This window comes from Cervus canadensis, chromosome 13, assembly GCF_019320065.1.
Source record: "Cervus canadensis isolate Bull #8, Minnesota chromosome 13, ASM1932006v1, whole genome shotgun sequence".
Lineage (NCBI taxonomy): Eukaryota > Metazoa > Chordata > Mammalia > Artiodactyla > Cervidae > Cervus > Cervus canadensis.
In genome coordinates, this window is record NC_057398.1 from 38,174,957 (window position 1) to 38,193,030 (window position 18,074).

At 41.5% G+C, this 18,074-nt stretch overlaps 1 protein-coding gene across 6 annotated transcripts in view; it reads left to right on the forward strand.

Moving 5' to 3' along the window:
* VPS13D (vacuolar protein sorting 13 homolog D) overlaps window positions 1-18,074 on the forward strand; it is a 267,732-nt gene that overhangs the window by 93,319 nt on the left and 156,339 nt on the right. For 3 of the 6 annotated variants that reach the window (XM_043485295.1, XM_043485296.1, XM_043485300.1), the window contains 8 exons: window positions 1,293-1,415; window positions 3,791-3,865; window positions 7,296-7,398; window positions 8,487-8,639; window positions 10,769-10,904; window positions 12,225-12,272; window positions 14,483-14,633; window positions 14,720-14,930. In XM_043485295.1, coding sequence (XP_043341230.1) covers window positions 1,293-1,415; window positions 3,791-3,865; window positions 7,296-7,398; window positions 8,487-8,639; window positions 10,769-10,904; window positions 12,225-12,272; window positions 14,483-14,633; window positions 14,720-14,930 — 1,000 coding nt within the window. Of the gene's footprint in view, window positions 1-1,292; window positions 1,416-3,790; window positions 3,866-7,292; window positions 7,399-8,486; window positions 8,640-10,768; window positions 10,905-12,224; window positions 12,273-14,482; window positions 14,634-14,719; window positions 14,931-18,074 lie in introns of all 6 variants that reach the window. The other 3 variants (XM_043485297.1, XM_043485299.1, XM_043485298.1) reach the window with 2 other exon arrangements.

Genomic DNA, 18,074 nt, shown 5'->3' on the forward strand with positions numbered 1-18,074 from the left:
TCCCTGTCAGAGTTAAGAGAATGTGTAGTGAAACGAGACCAGAAGTTTATTGATCCCCAGATTTTAAAAACACTGTTTTACATTTGTAGGTTTCATTAATATCAGCAATGTAATGGTAAATTGATCTCATGATTCTTCTATATTATTTTGGCTTCTATGTTATTTCTTATATAATTTATTCATCTGGAAATTTAGATAAAGTTTGGGAAAGTGTTTTGGAAAGCCATGGTAAATAAGAGCTTACCTCAAACAAAAGAGTTCTATTGATATATTTCTTACGAGTATTTAATTTAAAATGTCTAATTAAAAATATCCTCTAAAAACCATTCTTGTCATTGGTAAAGCTGTTTTATTTTTTTAACCTTTAATTTCTTATTTCTAAAATTGTGCTGAAATCCAGAAACACTGCTGTGACCTCTTAGTGTTTAAAGAAATATAATTTCTATAGCCAAATACTAGAGCTGAAAACCAGAAACTAATCATGCTTGTTTTAAAAAGTGTGATATTAAAAAAAAAGTGTGATATTTTAATTAGTAAAGAAGGTCTTTATCCAAGTGTGGTACATAATAATTTTGTTAACCTGCTCTTCCTGTTATAATTCTCTTGTTGAAAAAGTAAAGCCACTTCTGGAGAACTGTCAGCTGGATTTCAGCCTCCTGAGTTTGGTGGCCTCCTGGCTGGTCTTTCTTCCTCCAAACCCTGCCCGTTAGCATGGCATGCCATGCTCTTCCCAAAGGAAGTTGTTCTCTTTCCTAGATTTCTTTGCTATATTCCCTGTAACCCAGCATGTTGTACCAGAGTCACACCACAGTATTCTGTGTTCCCTAAGTGTGACGTGTGCCTTCATATCTTAAAGTCTTTGCATGTGCTGTTCTCTCTGCCTGGAATATCCTGTCTAGTCCTATTGGTAACCCTACCTGCTTCAAGACCAAGAACAAAGGTCCTCACGTCTCTGGTGATTGCCATGTACTTGGCTGTGCGCTCCTCCACTTCCGCCAATGCAGAATAAACCTTCCCCTGTTAAATGCTCCTATAGCATTTTGTTTGTATCTTTCTTTTAGCTCCTTTCACAAAGTGGGATAGTTTTGTGGTGACGGTTGTTTTGCTAACGTTCATTTCTTCCAGTGGAGTATGAGGTTCTTCAAGAAACCAGCTTTCTCAGAATCTAGCATAGGGCCCCACATTTAGGCAGGCATTCGATAAAAGCTTGTTTTGCTGAATTGAAGTGGTCTGACTTGAACTCTCAGTCTTTACCATTTGTGTTCTCAATACCTTTGGGGAATTTTTCCTAGACCAATACATAAGTACCAAGGAATCGTGGATGGCAGATTACTGTAAACAGGACAAGGAAGTAGACCCCACCCCATCTGAAGACTGGATGGGCTCGTCAGTGGATCCTCCATGCTTTGGACAAAGTAAGATTTTTCTCTACACATGTCTGACTAAATCACCTTTGACCCCAACAGCCATGTTTCAGTGAGAAATTCAAATAGAACCATCATTTTCTATGGAAAACCTACAGGAAGTTCTGACTGCCTTCTACAGTTGTTTTAGTCTGTGGAAGGGACTTTTTTTTTCTGGCACAACACGCTGAACTTTTCCTCTCAGCTCTCATTCCACCATTGTGGGAGGAGAAGGACCTGCCCTGTACCATTCCTCAATTCCGGTCACGTGGCACATAAACCGGGGCACCTGGAAATGCACTGGGGTGGCCATTGGTCAGTTTGTGTTTTGCTCAGCAGAACAGTTTAATTGACTGGGCTTTGGGCCTCAATCTTGAAGAACATCTTTTCAAGTTTCTAAATCTAAAGATGAGAGAGTTTGGATATATTCTTGAAGAGGGAGGGCGGGCTCCCACATGGAAGCAATTGTTTCAAGGGGGGGCCTGTACTATAAAGGAGAAAAGAATTGAATGCCCAGCCTCTGAAAGATAGAAAAGTCAGTGTGTTCTCTGTTAACAATGTTTTCTTTCCTTATTTAACGCTTCACCATGGAGCTCTGATTTCCTCAGAGCTGGGGAGGTTGTGATGGCCAACGGCATGGTCCTTAGTTGTTCCACAAGCCATTGTCATCCAAATTCAACTCAGCCCCAGCTCTTTCAGTGTGGTTTCTTTGGGGAGTCTTGGCCGGACTTCACATAGCTCATGAATACTTAACTGTTCCATCTGGTCTGCAAACGTGTCACGGGAAGATGGATTTTCTTAGTGTACGAAGTATTTGAACTGGTTCGTCTCTCCTTAGGGTGTATAAATGGATTTTCTATCTGCCTTGTACTTCTTGAAGGAGGAACAAGGCCACGTCAGCTCTGTTTGCTCTATGTGTTTCCAGACTGTTGCTTCTGAGTCTCAAGGCCATTGCTTGGAAGCCAGGGCTTCTCAGATATCATCAGTTTCAATTCTAGCTCCTCCTCTGACCTTCCCCATTTGTGTGTTGAGAGAATGTAATGGAGTCTACCCAGAAGGCTCTAAATAATCTTTGTAATATGTAATGTGTCCTAGAGAGTGTGTTTCTAAAAACATTATTCATGCAGAGGGATCTTAAATCCAGACTCAGTGCAAACACTAAGAAGGCTGAATCTTTTGGATTTTGATGAAGGACTTTCTTTTGTCTCTCTCCCACTGTTCCCTTCCCTTTTTATTTTAACATCTCCTCTTTCTTTATAGTTAAAAAGCTACCGTATGTATGGTAAATGCCTGTGTTAAATTAAAGCTAGATTTTTATTTACTTACGGATTTTTGTGGTTACTTAGGCTTATAAAGTTTTAATACATCTTTTTAATTAGGCATGAGCGAATATACCTAAATTTCCCAACTCTCTTCATATTGAGACTTCTTGGATGATAGAATAGCAAGTGGGATTGTATTCTTCTACTAGGCCTGCTAAAGTAATTGTTGGGCATTTGTTTCCAAGGTCAGTCGGTTTGGATCTTGTTGAACCAATCACAAACCTTCAGCTCTTACTCCGGAATATTTAGTAATGATCCCCCCCAGATTTGTGCATTTTATTCAGGCCAGCTTCAAAATAAGACCTTGAACTAGAGGTTCTTAATATGAAGTTCAGCCTAAGGGGGCCACTGATTTCTTACTGTTTCTTTAGCTGGGAAAGAAAATAACGGCCTCTTTTTTGACCTTATCATTGGCTTTGTTCAGGAAGGGCTGAGATTCCATAGGTAAACCTGGATGGCATGGCACCTTACTTCATTAGTTTTGAAATCAGGGACCTTTTATGGAAATGTGAAAAAAAAAAAGTTCTAGAAATGTCCATGTTTAACATGTAAATAAGACCATGACGTAACTCCTCAGCTGAGACTGTAGCCTTGGAACATGGGCTGATTCTTCCCCTTGAATTTTTGAGACCCGTGGGGGGATAGCATTCTATTGCTACCGCCATTTCCAATTGGAGTAGAGTAGCTCTCACTGAAATCTGTACTGCTTGTTCTTGGTTAACTTTTCTATGCCATGTGAGAACAAGCATGCTTTAAATTAAAAATACTCAAAAGGCTGGTCATTCTGTTCAAGTGAATGTGAGTGCATTTTCTTTCCCCAACAGTGAAAAAAAGGAGCATGCTCTGTTGACACAGGCTCCACAGTAAAAGCCAGCATTAAAGCTGTCTGGCTCACCTCATCAAGTACTTCGTGAGCGCCTAGTGATCACCAAAGGAATGAGCCAATAAGTGCATGATGCTTGCTGTGTTTGTAATGTACACTGTTTGCGCTAATGTTTTGGAGACGAATCTTCTTTTTCGCTGTATTGATTTTCACCCTCTAACTTTGTCTCTCCTGTCTACCAGGCCTCCCCCTTGTCTACCTTAGAACTAGGAGTACAGCCAGTCTGACTAACCTAGAGCACCAGATCTATGCTAGAGGTACAGTACAGCCAAGCGAGGGCTTGCTTTATTTTCCTGTTTTAAGAACTGCCTCGTACATCTTATTTTCTGTGAACACGGGAGCCAAATGGGGGTATACCCAGTTATGAGTACTTTGTTTTAGTAACAGGAAAGATCATTTCCAACTAATGGACAAAGTGCCGTCTTGTATTAGAAGGAAGTGACGTGCTGATTGTTATTCTGTCTCTTGCATGTGCTTTTTAACCTTTAGTGGAAATAAAATCAACTCTACCGTGTATGATGCAGAAACATCCAGTGTCAGTTAGAGGTGATGTCTATACTGAAAAGCAAATGAATGGAAGAAAACCATCCTCCATCAAGCCCTGCAGCGAGTCTTTGTTTATAGACTACTCTGTGAATGTTTATTCTTATGGTAATGCAAAGGGCAGTGTGGACTAGGAGCTATGATGATCAGGAATGGAGCTCAGAAAAAAATTTCCAGTAAATAATTGCTTAGACACAAATCTTAATCTCCTTAGAAATGAATTGAGGTTCTTAGGAGGTAGAAAAAAGAATGTTTTTTGTTTCTATCTCTGATCCTTTTAAGGGTTCTTGAGAATTTGACTGGTAAGTAAATATGAAAGGAAGACATCATAAACTTCAAGGAATTAGAATCCCAAAATGTTCAGTTCTTCTTTTGTGTGAAGGAGTGCAGTTTAATGTGAATGATTTATGTTTGTTGTTGGCTGCCACCACCAGATCCTGGGTCATAGTATATTTTGTAAAAATATACCTTTTGAGCTTCCTCTACTAGGAGTTCAGAACAGGGATATTAATAAATGAGGGCAGTACTATGATTTTTTTCTGAAAGGTTTTACTCAGATTGAAGTTTGTGAGGAGGGCTCCCAAAGCCCAGGCTTGATTCTTCATTTTTTCATGAATTTATACCTCTTAAGTTTTTCTATATCTGTTATTTCATCTTTTGGGCTAAGCAAAGCATTATTCCTATGTAGCCCATGGGGACAGAAGCTCAGAGAGACTAAGTAATTTGCCTCCATTCACATGAGAGGCCTGGGACTTTATTTCTCTGATTTACAAGCCAGGTCCTTTCTGATAGGCTGAGCTGCTTAGAGCATAAGAACCTGCACTGTGTATAATAGTCACATTTCCCTGGGGATCGGGTCCACAGGGCAGACATTTCCTCAGCTGGAGCTATTTAAGCTAAATAGCTTAATAGATGTGGACGTGAGGAGCTTGGGGTTCTTTCAGCCTGTGAACCAATTAGGTCTGGTCACCAAAGGAGGTTTCTGAGGCCACCAGGGAATCCTGTTCTCTTTGGTGAGCTTGGGGCTTTTGTCCTCTGGAGCTATGCCCAAGCCAGGTACACGGTTGAGCTGGACTCTAGTGTGGAAGATGTCCGCTTCTTCCCCTGTGAGTTCAGACTTGTGAGCCCCTCCACTTATTTTTATCCTCAGCGAGTCAGGCTGTTGAAGTCTCTGCGGGTATGTGCAATCTACACAATCAGCTTGGGGACTTTAGCAGTGTGCCTACCCAGGCTATTTAATTCCACAGCCATATACTCGTGAATACCTTTATATGGGCTCCTAGCACTTTATTCCATGTTACAGTGTGATCAAAGCCATTTGCCACCTGTTCTTTTTAAATCTAATTTGCAAATGGAAACTTAGCGTCTGGCTCACAGTGGGATATGAAAGCACATCTGGCTTCTTTTCCTCCTGGGCCCTTTATCTCCTGCAGTAAAGCTGTTCTCTGGCTCAAGGAGAGGGAGGTTCCTTTCAAGGTGCCACAGTGAGTACTGTTTACCCTGCTGACAGCTCTTAAATTTTTTACTCCCCCTCTGCTCTTGTCAGCAGCCTCACAGCTACTCCTTAATTTTCAACTTGTTGAATACTGATTTTTTTTTTTTTTAAATCAAGCCTTGGGAACTAAGTGAGGCCATTGGGATGAGAAATGGGCATATTCTAGGTGGAGATTATATTTAGATGCATTTGGGATGTCTCTCAAAAGCTAAGCACTAAGTTGTGGGAACACGCTGGAGCCTACTCACTTACTTAGACTCCCCTGAGCCATTGTTCTAACCAAAACAGAACTTGTCTTAACCTGAATGGCTTGTTGTGGCGTGTGTAGAGCACTAACTTCTGAAAACTTGAGAAGCTACAAAGGGAAAAGGAAACAGTGGTTACTTTTTAGAAGATGTGACGCTGACTTAGCCCTACTGCCCCTGTGCCGTACCCGAGAGGTGGGAGAGGCAGGCTTTGGTGGGGTTGGCCTTCTTGATTTTGCTGGCAGGAAACACACGGTCCTAGGAGATGAATTGAATTTTGCTGTAGTCTTCTCAGCCGGCAACTGCAGGCACCTCCAGCTGTCATTTTCTCCACAGCTGCAGACAACTTGGATCCTGGTCTTCCGAGGGCTGTCTTTGTGCTTTAAACCCAGACACAGAGTAAGACTGGGCCTCGCCCGTTTTTGTCGGCCGGGTGTGTATTGTTGAGCACATCAGCCTGGAGGCTCCCAGCCCTGGGCTGCTGCCGCCTTTGTGGTTCCTGCTCCCACCTCGCTCTTTCTTTGTGTGGCCAGTAGAGGAAGCACAGGCCCTGGTAGGGGCCAGGGCCTCTCTGCTCCCAGGAATGCACAGCAGGCCGCACGGACACCAGAGAGCCTTCCTCAGTCTGTTTCCAGTGTTCATAGTCAGGTCCAGCTCCCCCTAGAACTGGATCACTTACAGTCTCATATGGATCAATGTTTCTCTCCAGTTTCCCCGATTAGAAGCTGCTTGGTGAAGGAAACCATATTTTGTGTTCTTCTTGGCATCTCCATAGGACCCGCCTAATACAGATGGTGAGGATATCTATGCAAGAAAAATGAGCTAAAAACTTCATTTAAATAGCTTTGGGATAGTATCTTTTTGAAAACCCACAACTGCATATGTAAGAGAACAGGAAAGGATGTTTTTATTTTTTTATAAATGTGCTTGGTGTGACTCAAGGGTAACTCTTATACAAAAGAGAGCTTCCTGAAAGAAAAGGTGTTTTGGACAAAGTGATACAAGTACACGTGTTCTCTCTTGCTGCAATTCAGGTTATCTGTTTCGAATGGCTTTCTTGGGAGCAGTAGAGGTTCATGTCTGTCTTTTTTGATGCCAACTGTGGTAGGTCTAATGCCTTCTCCTGCGTTAAGGCCCATAAGAATCACGGGAGAAGTGTGGGGTGAGAGTTGTTAACCATCACAGTCAGTTGTTGGGGGCCTGAGTCATCTCACAGTAGGTGGCAGAGTACATGAAGATGTCCTGCGTGGCCTGTCAGCACACCTGTGGTGCTTTGTTCTTTTTTCTCTCCACATCAGCCTCTTTGCACAAGAGGCCGTGGTGGGCACTGCCTCCAGGTGTGGGGAGGGTCTCTGCCGCACAGGTCAGGGCGTGTGCTGATGGCCTTCTGTTTGCTCACAGCAGAGATGAAAGCCCCCAAGCGCCGGCAGCCGTTTGTCCCTTTTGCTCTGAGGAATCATACAGGCTGCACTTTGTGGTTTGCCACCCTGACCACCACGCCCACCAGGTAAGGACCACGCCATCTGTCACCCGGTGCCATCTCTGTCACCACAGGCTCCTGTGTACCAACCCAGCAGAGCAAGGCGGGCCCTCCGTGAGGCTCTTGGGATCCATTGCATTTGAAACAATAACGTGCTGTCTTGCTGAGACTTATGGTGGAGGTTCTGGTTCTACATAAGAGTCTATAGTCAGAGAAGTAGATCTTGAGTCTGAAATATCCAAACTATGATTTTGATCCTGGCATCCATTGTTTTTAAAGTAAAAGTTGAGCAGTTTAAGGATGTGAAAGAAAAGTCACCCCGTCCCTTCTCCTTGGTCTTCATTCTACTTCCCCCTTTAAGAGAAGCTGTATGCTATTATGGAATCAAATGTTTTGCCCACTTTTCTTCCAAAACTGCTTGAAAATACCTCTCATGTCCCTCACCTCCAACCTGGAATTTTCCAAACCTGTAGCATGCTTGAGTCCAGATGGAACTGGGTGGAGTTGGGAGAACAAATGAGTTCACCTAAGCCAAGTGAGAAAGCTTTCTAACAACTTTCTGCCGATTTAGACCTTGGCTCAACTCTCCAAGTGCAGGCCGATCTTCCCAATTTAGTAGTGAAGTGTATGAAATGAGGACCAGAATCAGTTGATTTGAGACGGTATTTCTCCTGCCTCCACCAAGTATGGTAGTGCTCCAGAAGAAACCTTTTTTTTTAAAGTCAGTTTTTAGTTAATAGTCACACACACACACACACACACACACAAAAGTCACTTAAATATTGGGTTGGCCAAGAAATTCATTCAGGTTTTCTAATACTACAGTTCACAGTCACAACTAGCTTACATAACCCCTTGGGTACCAGACTCTACTGCTGGCAGCAGGTGATTCTGCAGTGGTTGCTTTCAGCTATTTGTAAAGTTTCAAATGTTGTGATTGGTCATGAGGTTAACTTGCGTTACTGACCTTTAAGGTCCTCTTTTGTAGCCAGGTTATATGACCTTATTGCTGCGAATTGCGTCCTAGGAAGGTTTCTGCTTCCAGCCCTGAGTTCTGGGTGAGAGGGAGGTAGAGAGAAAGAGGGACCAGCTGATACTGTCTGCTTTGGTTCCAGGGCTGCACTGTCTCACAGTGGGAGTCCAGGTGTGGTTCCGGAAGGGAACGGGACGCTTCTGGATGATGCTCACAATGTTAGTGAGTGGCGAGAAGTCCTGACGGGTGAAGAGATTCCCTTTGAATTTGAAGCAAGAGGAAAGCTAAGACACAGGTAAAACGTGGTTTTCTTTTTGCCTCAAAAAAGGGGGGAAAATATATATATATATAAGTAATTGTCCCTAGTGTTTTGCCTCTTCACTTTCCTTTGTTAATGACTTTAATGTTTTATTTTCAAAAGGTGTTTAGAAAACCAGTGTTTCCTTTTAAAAAAAATATAGTGACTACTTGGGAATACATGTCTTTCCATCAGTTATCCCTTTATTTGACATGTGAGGTGGTAACTGGTATGTTCCGTGTAACTGCTTTGGGTGAAGCATAGACAGATCATAGCTCTCCAGTTCATTGCATCCTAGCTGGTTTTCATGATGGGGCGGTGACGTGGTCTTATGAAAAACGTTATCAAAGCATGGTGAGTTTTAAGCTACACGTGTACACTTTAAGCAAGCAGATGGTTTCAGGAAGCAAAGCCGATAATGATAAGATGCTCTAGTTCTTGTCTTTCTTAATATTTATTTATTTATTTGCCTGTGTGAAACCTTAGCTATGGCACGAGGGATCCTCACTGTGTCATGTGGGATCTTCCGTTGTGGTGCACAGACTCTCTAGTTGCGAGGCTCAGGCTCTTAGTTTTTAGTTAGTTTTAGTGTGTGGGCTCGGTAGTTGAGGCTTATGGGCTTAGTTGCTCCGCAGCACGAGGGATCTTAGTTCCAAGACCGGGGGTCAGACGCATGTCCCCTGCATTGGAAGGAAGATTCTTAAGCAGTGCACCCCCAGGGAAGCCGCATAAGATACTCTCATTCTAAGAATAACTCACTTAGGGAGACCACTTGGCTGATGCACTCAAAACCACCAAAGGCTGGGAATAAATGTGAAAGAACATTGTGCCTGGTAACCAAGAGGGTGTAAAATGTGTAATAAAATGTTCTTTCCAGCATTTTTAAGCATTTCTTGCCAGCATTTTTAAGTAGAAGGGCTGTCTGGTAGATTTTAAGATTTTAGCATTTGAGCCTCATTATCTAAAACTTAAGAGATTGGCTTCAGCCTTCTGTGGTCACATGTGTTCTTGGTGCGTTGATTTCTTTGTATGCAGACGTGCTGCTCAAACACTCTTCCTTCCATATAGCTCTGCGCCTACTCACATTACTCCCTAGTGGCAAGAGTTCTGAACTTGGGTGTCTCCAGTGGTTTTTAGGAAAAAAACAGTTTATAAAAAAAATCACTGCGCTGGGCACACGTACCTGGAAACCACGTTAGAATTTCCAGGGAAGAGTGGTGAGCATTTTTCTGTTCCACAGAGTTCCTGGAGAAGCTGATTATAGAATCACTCGCTGTATTTCTTAATAAACACTGCCTCTGTTGTAGGAGCGGTTTGGCTTTTTTGTTATTTCCGTTTCCATGTTTTGTAACTCATTTCAAGTCCCACCTTTCTGCTTGAATTCGTCGAAATAAATGCCTTCTCTGGTGTTTCCCCCTTTGGCATCCTGTCTCCCACTCCCTGCCTCCCTCCCCCCTTCCCTTCCTGTCAGCCTCAAGTCCAATTCCTCATTTCAGGCTTCTGGCTTGAATTAGGCAGAATCTAAAATAGAATTAAATGTGCAATTTCCTCCTGTTCCTCCTGTTCTGCCCACTGCCTTCTACTGCAGTTTCAGCAGAGCACGTTAGCCCTAAAACCCTGCGGGCTCTGTGTCTCATTACCTCGTCTGTAAGCTTCTAGGACCGAAGCCCAGTGACTGAGTGTGGTTCTGAGAGAAGCTGGAGATTCCACAAAAGAACCAAGGAGAAAATGTCGTTTTAGGCATTTCCAAGAGTGTGGTTATGTGATTACATTGCTAGCGCAGCATTTTCACTACCCCACTGTCCCACTTTTAGTTGATGTCGTAATTTCATGAAGGTTGAGGTGTAGGGGTGGGTGGAAGACAGACCGGAGCTAGTTCACCTGGTTTGTATAGAGGGAGGGCAGCTGCCACTCTTGCTCAAGCTCTGTACATCTTGCAGTTTTGTTTTAAGCATAAGACGCAATTAAAAATATCCTCTTGATTTCCCTTGCATTAGGTAATCACCAAAAAGTTTGGCCAGCTGGGTTTTTATGTCATTATGCAGTAAATCTGATTTCAGGCTTTGCTCCTACTCCTCCCTCGGTAGGATTGTGCTTAATGTCTTTTTCCGTGTTCTGCCTGACAGACACACCCATGACCTCCGGATTCATCAACTGCAAGTGAGAGTGAATGGCTGGGAGCAAGTGAGCCCAGTTTCTGTGGACAAAGTCGGGACCTTTTTCCGATATGCTGCACCAGATAAGAATTCCTCATCCTCTACGGTGTGTGGCTGTGGCAAGGGTGTTCAGTGGCAGGGTTGTGCCTTGGCCACACACCCTCAAAGCCAGGCAGTCAGACAGGCCTGTAGTAGCCTTGCTCTAGTGAAATTTTCTTTCTTTTTTTAACGTTTTATTTTATATTGAAGTATAGCCTGATTAACAGTGTTGTAATAGTTTTAGGTGACAGCAGAATGACTCAGCCATACATGTCCATTCTCCCCCAAACTCCCCTCCTATCGAGGCTGTCATATAACACTGAGCAGGGTTCCCTGTGCTGTACAGTGGGTCCTTGTTGGCTATCCGTTGTAAATGAAATTTTCTCGTTCTTCAATTTTCCTAGCGCTGGGAAGAATACCCAAGATTATTTTGGGTCAATCATAGGCATTGATAATCACCATATAGATAAGCCAGCCAGTGGTTAGTTTTAGTAGAAAAACAGGACCTAAAATTGGCATTAATGCATATTACCATACCTGTGCAACTCGATTTTATCCTCACCCAGACCAACTGGCAGTTTACAAGGTTGCTGAACATACATTGGCTTTATTCCACATATCATTATGCTTCCTTTATAGCCTGTCTTCACTACACTTTTACAAGGCTACTCCTTGATCCTTCTAGCTCCGTGTCTCCAAATTCTACTCTCTGGCATAAAGACAGACGTCCGCTGTTGTTTATTTTCTGGTCACGCATCCTCTCAGATACCCTGGCCCTGATTTTACCCAGCTGTAGTTCTAGAGATTGGAGGCCAGCCTGGAGAATGCAGCATTCCTGACCAGAATGTGCAGGTGGAGGCTGGCATCCCAACTGATATGACCACCGTGGGTGCTCTTGCCAGACAGTTACACTCCAGGGGGTAATGGTGCTCCTTGTTGAGTAGCCAGTGGTGACTAGGAAAGCGCAGATTTGCAGAGATGTGGAAGCTTTCCTCATGCTCGCTCGCTTCATGAAAAATATTCTTGGAAGACACTGATGTTTTCATGGTCCGTCTTGTGCCCCAAGTTTCTTAGAAAAAGAAGCTTTCTTTCAAGATGACTTTTTTCTGTCCAAGTTCACATCCAGGAACAAAAGGACTAATTCCCCCCAGAGATACCTTTCTATTGTCTTGATGCATCCTGGAGAATTTGGGGTATGTTGAATGATTGTAAAAGGAATATTGCTTTTCCCATATCTTCCAAGATGCTTTTCCTTCACAGTAGACCGTACTTCACCTAAGAGTATTTATAAACACCGCCTTTGCAAACAACTTAGGTTGCCATTGAATTTAATGATGCCTGTGTCTTAGCTCTGTACTGATTCTTTGACTTTCGGGATCTTTCTTAGATTGGCAGCCCGAGCAGCAGGACGAATATTATCCATCCCCAGGTTTACGTGAGTATGATTTTTCTGTGTCACTGTGTTTACTGAGTGCACATATAGTTCCTGATGACCACTGGACTCTGTGGTTGGAATTTATCTTTTTCATTTTCTGTTAATGATTTCCTTCCTTTTAAAAGAACTTGCACAGAAATGTTTTCACCTAACTTGGTCTATGAGACTGAATATTATAGGGAAGGAGAAAAAAAGGGCAAATGTTTTGGTCCAAGGTCTCTTTTTCTTTCTAAGTTAAATATTAATTAACCTTTGTACAGCTATACATATTTTACAGGTTTTCCCCCAGAGGTCAACATGAAAGTAACTCAGAATGAAAAATAGTAAGATTCCCCCACCATTTGAGTTTTGAAACATCACCACAGGATGACATTAAAAGGCTGTTTTGTGGTTTTTGCTTACAATTTCTTTTCCCTGAGGATAGTAAGTTTTAAAATGTGAAATTTCAGATAAGCATAGAGGCAACAAGATCGAGATTTAAGACAGTTGTTACTGGGCCCTCGTTCTCCCGGGGCTTTGCTGGGCTTGGTCAGTGGAGGCTTTTGTGATAATTGTGTCCTTCTGATAACACTCTAGGAGGCTGTACTCCACCTTAAAAAAAATTTTTTTTTAATTTAAAAAATTTATTTAATTTTAATTGGAGGATAATTGCTTTACAATATTGTGTTGGTTTCTGCCATATCTCAACATGAATCAGCCATAGGTATGTGTAAGTTGTCTCCCTCTTGAACCTCCCTCCCAGCCCGCATCCCATCCCACCCCTCTGGGTCATCACAGACCCCAGGTTGACTCCCTGTGTTATATAGCTCCTTCCCACTAGCTATGTATTTTATACATGGTAATGTATATGTTTCAGTGCTACTCTCTCAACTTGTCCCACCCTCTCTTGCCCTCGCTGTGTCATTAAGTCTGTTCTCTATGTCTGAGTCTCTATTCCTGCCCTGCAAATAGGTTCATCATCTTAGGTTCTAGATTCCATAATATGTGTTAATGTACAATATTTGTTTTTCTTTTTTTGACTTACCTTACTCTGTATAACAGACTCTAGGTTCATCCACCTCACTAAAACTGACTCAGATGCAGTCCTTTTTATGGCTGAGTAGTGTTGCATTATGTGTATGTACTCCAGCTTCTTTATCCATCCCTTTGTCAACTGACACCAGGTTGCTTCCATGTCCTGGCTATTGTAAATAGTGCTGCAGTGAACATGGGGGTATATTTGTCTCTACTCTTCCTTTGCATTAGAACTTCCTGGAAGCTTTGGTTTAAAACATGGATCTTTTCCTTTGGTAGTTTATTAGGTTGGCTTTCACATACTGTTTGTTTTAATGAAAAAGTTGGGAGTATGGAAAGCTTAGATGTCATGTCATTTGTTTCTCCAATAAAAAACAAAGCAGTGTCAATATATTCTGAGTACTCAGAGTAATAGTTTTAAAAACCTTCTATTTTACCTAATGTGAAATTTTATACTTTAAAAAGAAAAAACCCTAAATTCTTGGCACATGGTAGCAGCACAAAGTATGTGTTAAATGTGTGCATGGACACGTGAACACAAATAGGAAACAGTGGCTGCACCTAAGACCAGAAATAAATCAGTTTCCTCTAGTATCTTGGATGGCATCATTGACTCAATGGACATTGAGCAAATCCTGGGTTTTAGTGAAGGACAGGGAGGCCTGGCATGCTGCAGTCCATGGGGTCGCAAAGATTTGGACATGACTGAGTGAGTGAACAACTAGTATCTTGAGTTTGATGAGCCTTGGTGTCCTGTTAAAAAAAAGAGTAATTATTGAGCAGAACTTAGACAATTATCATTGTGAAGTTTTTTTTTTTTAAAGTTCTTTGAAATCCAAATGTTGGCTTTTTATAGGCATGTCAACAAACAGTGTATGGGCATACTGAGTAAATTTCATCACATTTAGGAAAAAAAGTTATTCTTCCTATGAAAGGCATGCCAGAACAAACAACTCTTCAGAATTGGCTGTTATAATAGTGGGTATTAAAGGATATTCACTCCTATTAAAGCAGAGTGGTTTTAGAGCTTAATGACTCATTTCACTGAAGATATATAGTCATAGTAAGATGCTTTATGTAGGCCTTCTGACCAGTATTATTATACTTTTCAAAAGCCATTTTGAAAAAATGGATTTTGAAAAAAGCGTGATTTTCAAAAGCCACACTTTTTTTTACTATTTCTCTCTTTTCCATAGTTCTCTTCACTCCCACCCGTCCGGGTCGTCTTTGCAGTGACCATGGAAGGCAGTGCTCGGAAGGTGATCACGGTCCGATCAGCCCTCATTGTGAAGAACAGACTTGAGACGCCGATGGAACTGAGATTGGACAGCCCGTCAGCTCCAGACAGTGAGTTCTGACACTGCCTGCGGTGCCCTGAGCTGGACTCTGGGGTGGGAGACATGTCTCCGTGCTGACACGTGTTTCTGTGGCAGAGCCTGTGGTCCTTCCTGCCATCATGCCAGGAGACTCTTTTGCTGTGCCTTTACACCTTACTTCTTGGCGACTGCAGGCCCGGCCCAAAGGACTGGGCGTGTTTTTCTGTAAAGCTCCTATTCACTGGACCAATGTAGTGAAGACTGCTGAAGTTAGTAGCAGCAAACGAGAATGCCACTCCATGGACACGGAGAAAAGCCGGTTCTTCAGGTAAGCATGGCGCGGCAGTGCCATGTAGATTTTGCCATTTTTTCCCCTTTATGCTTTCTCTGAGGACCCTTAGTGACTCAGTTGTGCTTGTTGTAAACCCTAAAGTTCTTACTGCTCAAGTGTTAAAGTTCATAAGAATTCAAGAGTTAACCCTGGGCAGGAGAGTGGCTGTTACTTACCACCTAATATTCATGGGAGAAACAACCACAAACCCAGTACTCACACATGTGTGCGATTAGAAAGTGGTCTGTCTGCATCAGCTTAAAGAAAAGACATGGAAAGGGACTTCCCTTGTGGTCCAGTGGTTAAGAGTCCAACTTGCAATGCAGGGGATGCAGGTTTGATCCCTGGTCCAGGAACTAAGATCCCACGTGCCACAGAGCAACTAAGCCCGAGTGTCCCAGCTAAGACCTGATGTAGATAATAGATAAATAAGTGTATGTATATATATATATGTGTGTGTGTATATATTTTATATATATATATTTATTTTAAAAAGAGAAAATATCTGGAGAGGGAAGAAAAAAGAATGACAAGTTCTTATTCCTACATTGGGGAGGAAAATCCTAGAGGTGGGAATTTTTCAAATAACAGATTTCAAAGGAATTTGGGTAGAGGTGCACCTAATACTGACTTTTCTTGGGAACTTTGACAGAATTATTATGTAGACTCCTCATTTCCTCTTCTGAAGAGTACGAATAATATGTTACTAGATTCAATGTTAGAAAAAATACTGGATTGCTATTGTGAGATCTTTCTAAACTTTAAACTTGTTTAAATGAGAGATGATCAGCTTTAGTTTCCTTTGTAGCAAAGACAGGCATTTACTTAGTTTAAGAAGATGATAAAGGAGAACAAGAAGAATATGAAGAATGCCAGTATACCCTTTATCCGGGCTTCCCTGATAGCTCAGATGGTAAAGCGTCTGCCTACAATGCGGGAGACCAGGGTTCAATCCCTGGGTCGGGAAGATCCCCTGGAGAAGGAAATGGCAACCCACTCCAGTATTCTTGCCTGGAAAATCCCATGGACTGAGGATCCTGGTAGGCTACAGTCCATGGGGTCACAAAGAGTCGGACATGACTGAGCGACTTCACTTTCACTTTCATACCCTTTATCCAGATTTGCCAGTTGTTAACAGACTACTTCTCTTTCGGTGATTTACAAAACAAAAAAAACCAATAAAGATATAAATGGTTTTGAACAGTGCTGTTAGGCAGCTTGTCACAATTGGCATTTATGAAACACTTTAACCATCAATTCCAATTGCATTTTTATTTCAAGTATCTGCGGACATTCATCAGAAGAGACCATCTCCTGGGCCATAAAATGAAGATCAACAAATATTAAAGAATTGAAACCCCTCACAATGTATTTCATTATTATGATAGTTATTAAGTTAGACACCAGTGACAATAACGTGCTTACAAAACCCCAAATATTTGCAAATTAAGCAATACATTTCTAAATAACCTGTGGGTTCAAAAGACATCACAAAGAAAATAATATTTTAAAATGAATACTAATGAAAACCAGACATATTAAAATATGGGGGATGCAGCAAAGGCAGTCCTAAAGGGAAATGTGTAGCTTTTAATGCTCACACGAGGAAGTCAGGAAGACGTAAAATCACTGCTCTAAACTTCTTCCTTAATGTAGAAGAGCAAACTAAACACAGAGAAATAGGAAAATAAAAGTATGAAAATCAACAAAATAGAAAATAAACAATAAGAAAAATCAACAGTGTCAAAATTGGCTTTTTGAAAAGATTCACAAGCTTGATAAACCTCTAGTAAGACCAATCATGTTTCGAGGCAAGAAAACAAAATTGCCAGTATAAGGAGTAGAGAAAAAGGAGAACTGCTCTAGACCCTACAGATATTAAAAGATTTGTTATAAACAATTTTATTTAAATAAATTCCACACTGGAAGGATAAATTTCTTGAAAGATACAGATCACCAAAACTAACACAAAGAAGAAATAGGAAACTCAAAGAACCCAATATCTATTAAAGAAATTTAATTTATAATACAAAGGACTTCACACAAAGAACGTTTAGGACCATAAAACTTCACTAGTGAATTCTGCAGACATTTAGGGAAGAAATCATACAAGCTCTTTGCAGACTCTTTCAGAAAGTATGGGAGGAGGAAATAGTTTTGACTCATTTTATGAGGCCAGCATTCCTGATAGCAAAAGTGTTATAGTTATTATCAAAAAAAGAAAAGAAACTGCAAACTAGTATTCCACCATGAAGAGACGCAAAAATTCTTAACAGAATACTCCCTAATAGAATCCAGGGAGTAAAGTTTATCCCAGTAGTATAATAAGCTTAACATTAAAAAATTGATAATTTTTTTTTTTAAAGCGTGTATGTGTTAATTGCTCAGTCATGTCCGACTCTTTGTGACCTTATGAACTAGATAGCTCACCAGGCTCCTCTGTCCATTGGATTCTCTAGGCAAGAATACTGGAGTGGGTTGCCATTCCCTTCTCTATGGGATCTTCCCCACCCAGGGATTGAACCCAGGTCTTTTGCATTACAGGCAGATTCTTTACCATCTGAGCCATCAGGGAAGCCCTTTAAAAAGCATGAGACTTAATAATTTTATCAAGACTTCAGAATTCCAGATCAACCTATAGAAATCAATTATACACTTACATTTTAGCAATGAACAAATGGAAATATGATTTTAAGAAACACCATTTACAGTAGCACCAAATATTTTAATTATTTAGAAATCAGTCTAGGGAATGATATACCAGTCTTTTACCCTAAGAATTACAAAGCTTTGCTGAGGGATAGTAAAGAATCTGCCTGTCAGTGCAGAAGATGTGGGTTTGATCCCTGGGTCAGCAAGATCCCTTGGAGAAGGAAATGGCAACCCAGTCCAGTATTCTTGCCTGAAAAATTCCATGGATAGGGGAGCCTGGTAGGCCTCAGTCCATGGGGTTGCAAAAGAGCTGGACACGATTTAGTGACTAAACAACAACAAAGTTAATGAAAACCTATTAACTAAGTGGAAAAACAATCAGGTTCATGAATTGGATTGTTAAGATTTCCATTCTCATTAAATTGATTGGGAGATACAACCCAGTTGGTTATCAATAGAATGAGTTTTTTTAAAAATGGCATATGAACC